The 5,871-nt window shown below is 44.7% G+C and overlaps 1 protein-coding gene across 1 annotated transcript in view; it reads right to left on the minus strand.

The window, feature by feature from the left end:
• Positions 1-3,632, minus strand: part of GRK4 (G protein-coupled receptor kinase 4) — a gene marked incomplete at its 5' end in the record, with an annotated part of 34,607 nt that extends 30,975 nt beyond the window's left edge. Inside the window, one exon of the mRNA XM_015561567.1 lies at positions 3,509-3,632. Within this exon, the coding sequence (XP_015417053.1) occupies positions 3,509-3,632 (124 nt within the window). The remainder of the gene's footprint in view (positions 1-3,508) is intronic.
• Between the last annotated feature and the right edge of the window lie 2,239 nt (positions 3,633-5,871).

Raw genomic sequence — 5,871 nt, forward strand, 5'->3', positions numbered from 1 at the left:
CCAGTCGTCCTCAGCCAGGAGGGAAATGCAGCTCAGGGAGGAGCAGGGCCGGGAATGGACAGGGCTGCGGCTGCTTTGGAAAAGGGTCAGGCAGCTCCTTGAAAAGTCAAACATGGCTGATTCTTAGAAAGGTGCCAATTCAATGCGAAAGAACAGTCATTGCAATGAATGGGGCTGGGACCACTGGAAATCCAGGGGAAAAAATGAAACTGGATCCTTCTCTCACCCCAACACGAAGATTAACTTCAGCTGGACCAACACCACATGTCAGAGAGAGCTGAGGGGGCGTCTTCGTGGCTGTGGGATGGGCGGTGGTTTCTCACCTACGACACCAGAGCACAAGCAGCAGCCACAAACAGGCCAGCTGGACTTCCTCAAAGGGCATCACAAGACAATGCGAGAAAAGCACAAAGCGGGAGGAAATATTTGGAAATCCAGTATCTGCTGTGGCCTAGTAGCCAGAGGGCACGAAGAATGCTCACATCCCAACAATGAACAGACGGCCCCATTTAAATGCAGGCAAGGAAGCTGTTGTTAAATGCTTACCCAAGGGTTGATTTTTCAGAGTGGAAGGGAGGGAAGGGTGGAGAGAGAAAAACATCAATGTGAGAGAAACACATCCTTCTATGGCCTTCCACATACACCCCCCGCAAAGGGAGGAGGGGCGGGGCGTGAACACGCAACCGAGGCAGTGCCCTTGACTGAGAACTGATCCCGCAACCCTTCAGTGCTCGGGCCAATGCTCCAACCACTGAGCTACAATGGCCATGACTAAAAATGGGCAAAGAATTTTAACAGACATCCCTCCAAGAAAACATATAAGTGGCCAATAAGCACATAAAAAGATGCTCAACGTCATTCGTCTTGGGAGCTACAAAGCAAAACACAGTGAGATACCACTTCCCACCCACCCGGCCGGCTGCAATGCAAACAAAAAGGAAAATAAAAAGTGCTGGTGAGGACATAAAGAAATTGGAATCCCCATACACTGCTGGCAGAATGTAAAGGGTGCAGCACTTTGGAAAACAGTGTGGCACTTCCTGGGAAAGTCAAACAGAATTCCCTACCGCTCAGCAATTCTAACCCTGAGTATATACACAAAAGAAAGTGAAAGCAGGGATTCAGATGAATGTTTCCATAGCACACCAACGTTCCCAGCAGCTTACTCACAACAGCCCAAAGGCAGAAACGTCCCCAATGCCTACCAACAGATGTGACCAAAATCTAAATTAACATGTGCTGTCCACATTAATGCCCCTGAATTTTACGTTAAAATGGTTAAAATGGTAATCTTAGTATTTCTCACCACAATAAAAAATCTGTATGTAAATGTCTGTAGCAGTGTTACTCATAACTAGAGGCCTGGTGCGCAAAATTCGTGCATGGGAATGGTCCCTAGGCCTGGCCAGCGATCCGGGTCAATCAGGTTCCCCACCGCCCTGCCTCCTCCTTCCCTCGCTGCCCTGGTGCTCCGCCACTGCCACCAGTCACCTACCCTTTTCCACGCCACCCCCGGTGGTCAGCACACATCACAGCGAGCGATCAAACTCGCGAGGGGACGCTTTGCATATTAGCCTTTTATATATATAGACATAAGAATAAAAACAATTCAATGTCTATTAACTGATGAATAAATAAAATGCAATATATCCTCACAACAGACTATTACTTGCCAACAAAAGTGAATTAAGTACTGATTCATGCTACAGCATGAATGGCCTTGAAAATGTGTTAAAGAAACCAGTCATAAAAGATCACTTAGTACATGGTTTCCATTTACATGAAATATCCAGAAAAGGCAAATCCAGAGAGCAGATTAGTGGCTGCCTAGGACTGAAGGGGGAGGGAATGGGGAGTGACCCCAATGGGTATGGGGCTTCTCTTTGAGGTGATAAAAAGGTAAACTTGATTGTGGGAATGGTTGCACAACTCCATAGCTATAAAAACCACTGAATTGTGCACTTTAAGTAGGTAAACTGTATGGCATGTTAATCACATCTCAATAAAGGTGCCATTGTAAACACATAATGAGGCTGAAACAACTGGATAGGTCTTGGGGGGAACTACCTTCTTTATACTGTCTGAAATTATTTTATTACTTTTTAAAATATTTTTATTGATTTCAGAGAGGAAGGGATAGAAACATCAATGAGAGAGATAGAAACATCAATGAGAGAGAATCATTGATCGGCTGCCTCCTGCACACCCCCTACTGAGATCAAGCCCACAACCCAGGCATGTGTCTTTGACTGGAATCGAACCTGGGACCCCTCAGTCCACAGGCCGACACTCTATCCACTGAGCCAAACCATCTAGTGCTGAAATTATTTTTGATAGTTAAAATATCTAAACTTTCTTTAAAAAGGAACTATAATACTAAAGAAAAGATGGATTGATTTTTTAAAATATATATATTTTATTAATTTTTTACAGAGAGGAAGGGAGAGGGATAGTTAGAAACACAGATGAGAGAGAAACATCGATCAGCTGCCTCCTGCACACCCCCTACTGGGGATTTGCCCGCAACCAAGGTACATGCCCTTGACCTCAATCGAACCTGGGACCTTTCAGTCCGCAGGCTGATGCTCTATCCACTGAGCCAAACCAGTTAGCGCTGGATTGATTTTTTTAAAAAAGTTAATCTTTGGTGTCTTCCCTAAGCACAAGACTAAGTACAAAAACTAAGAAAATTGATATATTTGTCTACATAAAAAATTAAAACCTCTATATGGGAAAACATACTGTATGCCAAAAAAGCAGATATGTAAAATATATTCACATTTGAATATCTAAAGATAAGGTCCTTTCATACAAAAAGAGCCTTTACAAATGATTTAGAAAAAGCAAAATATTTTAAAAACTTCATGAAAATGCTCAACTCCATCCATAAATAAAACGAGACTATTTTCAAATTATAGTTTGTTTATCTTTATTAAAAATACTGAAAACAATATCATTACTTTAATGTTAACAAGGTCACAGGCAAAGGAACCTTGTAACATATTGTTGGCAGGACGTAAGTTGATACAACTTCTCTGAAGAGTAATTTGGCAACATCAAAATTTTGAATGCATATACCCTTTGAACTGAAAAACACATCTTTTAAAAAATACAATGATGACTGCCCTTTAGACAGGGTGCACATCTGACTTCCTGTGCGCCCATCAGGGCTGTCGCTAACTCACTCCTCACAGCTGCAGGGCTCCAGTGATGGACGGGTCACCTTCCATCAGACTAATCCTTCCCTGAAGTTATCATCAGTCATTCTGTCCACATGCACAGAGAACTGGGTGTGGAAAGAGGCTGAGAAACAGCTAACAGTGTCACTTCTCCAGCCATACACTTCGTAACTCCCATTAGGAAACCGACAGGTTTATTTCCCCGGGAAGAACCATGAAGATAGAAGCATGTACTATATAATTTTTGAAACAAGAAAGGAACTCAAGACACAACACCTAAGAAGCGATGCCATGCCAGATGCCCAGACACAGCGGAGCCATTTACTCACCCATGGATTGTCTAAGCTCGTTGCACTGGCTAACAGGGGGCAGCTTCAGCATCTCCCTCCATTTTTTACTACGGCCACTTTTTTTGCCATATCCTCCTAAATTTGGGGGGGAAAGAGGCACTTTTTAAATGGTCAGAAATATCTAATTATAACAATTATTTCCACTAATGGCATTTACTATCAGCCAGATACTTTTCTAGAAGTTTCACAAATCTATGCTCACTAAATCCTCCCACCAACCCTATGAGATACACTGTTGCTGTGCTCATCATAGCCCTAATTTTACAAGTGAGAAAACTAAGGCACAGATATGTGAAATAATCTGCCTTGTCGGTATTGCTCAGTGGTTGAGCAAGTTTTGTTCAATTCCCGGTCAGGGCACATGCCTGGTTGTGGGCTCCTTCCCCACTGAGGGACGTGCAGAAGAGAGCCAATCGATTCTCTCTCGTCACTGATGTTTTTTGTTTTGTTTGTTTGTTAATCCTGACCCAAGGCTATTTTTCCATTGCTTTTTAGAGAGAGTGGGAGGGGGAGAGATACACAGAAACATGGATGTGAGAGAGACACATTGATTGGTTGCCTCCTGCATGCCCCCGATCAGGGCTGGAGATTGAGCCTGCAACCGAGGTACATGCCCTTGACTGGAATCGAACTCGGGATACTTTGGTCCGTGGGCCAACACTCTATCCACTTAGCCATACCCACTAGGGCTCATCATTGATGTTTCTATCCTTCTCTCCCTCTCCCTTCCTCTCTGAAATCAATAAAAACATTTTTTAAAAATAATAATTTGCCTAAAGCAGTTATAGCTAATAAACAGAGAAGCTGGGGTTTGAACCCAAGTAATGACACTAGACAGAGGGGGCCATGCTGCACTAAGGGGTTGTACTGTCACCTTCTTTTTCTTGAATTTAACAAAATAACAAATCACCCCCTTCCTCTCCAATTGCTCACCAATTACCAATTAAATGGCTAGCACTGACAGGGATACAAAATACAGATACAAGCTATGCCCTGCCCTTACACAGATTACAATTTAGCCTAAGAAAGAGTCATTGACTACACTGTGTTAAGAACCCCCCATTCCCAAAGGACAGTGTCTCCAGGCTGGAAGAAAGCTACAAGAGAAGGAGGAAGGTAAACTGGAACCCAAAGGACAGAAACAACTGAAATAGGAAAAAGCACGAAGCGCCCACTGCATAGAAGGTTGGAATTGAAAGCATTACATACTGTAATGTGCCCGAATGAAAACCAAAGCTGTTCATTTCTACAACAAAATGCATTATGTAGCTCCAGTCGTGGGAACAAATTAAGTGCAATGAAGGAAACAAAAAATGTTGGCTAACACACACACACACACACACACACACGCACACACACACACGCTAGTGTACATATACATACACACACGCTAGTGTATATATACATACACACACACACACACACACACTAGAGGCCCAGTGCACGGATTTATGCACCAGTGGGGTCCCTCGCCTGGCCTGAAGGGAGCGGGCTGAAATTGGCTCTCGGACATCCCCAGAGGGATCCCGATTGGAAGAGGGCGCAGGCCAGGCCGAGGGACCCCACCTGTGCAAGATCAGGCGCTGGGGACGGACCACAGGACAGCTCCAGGGCGCGTCCAGCCCCTCTCACCCAGTCCTGATCAGCTGGGCCCCAGCAACAAGCTAACCCCAATTAAAGGTGGTAAATTGTGTAACAAATGTATTACATACACAAAACCCTAACATTTTTTTAAAGAATGATTTTTGTCTTTTATTAACAGTATGATTATTTCATACTTCCTAGTGTGCCTGGCATAATGGCACATAAACAACTCCTTCAATGCAACATCATTTGCCAACATGAATATTTCCGTTACATTCAATCCAGGGCGGGGCAAAAGTAGGTTTATGTTGCTTGCATGTAAAGTAACAAATAATTGATAATCGCACAGGAATAAACTTTCACGTGCTCACAACTGTAACCCTGCTTTTGCCCCGCCTGTATCCTGTTTCTGCGGACAGCATGGTGGAGGACAGTTACATCACCGACAAAGTGAAGGACCCGGTAAGTCCAGTCCCGCCGCCCTGAAAGGAGACTAACAAACGTTCGGTTTGGGACCAAAAAGAGGGAGACTGGTTTTATTGTAAGTGAATCTAGAAAGTGACAGGGCCATTCCCAACCCACATACGAGGACTTGCTGCGCTCCGAGCCAGCGCTCCCTCCCCTCTAAGCCAGAGGGCGGGTGCACCCGGACCACTGCACACGCAGCGCCCAGCAGACCTTCCCGTGTCCACCCTGGACGCTCTCAGCGGCCGCCATGGCGGGCAACCTGTGGTCCGAGAGCGGCCTGGCCGCTGGCG

The sequence above is a fragment of the Myotis davidii genome, unplaced genomic scaffold (assembly GCF_000327345.1).
Source record: "Myotis davidii unplaced genomic scaffold, ASM32734v1 scaffold937, whole genome shotgun sequence".
NCBI classification, from domain to species: domain Eukaryota; kingdom Metazoa; phylum Chordata; class Mammalia; order Chiroptera; family Vespertilionidae; genus Myotis; species Myotis davidii.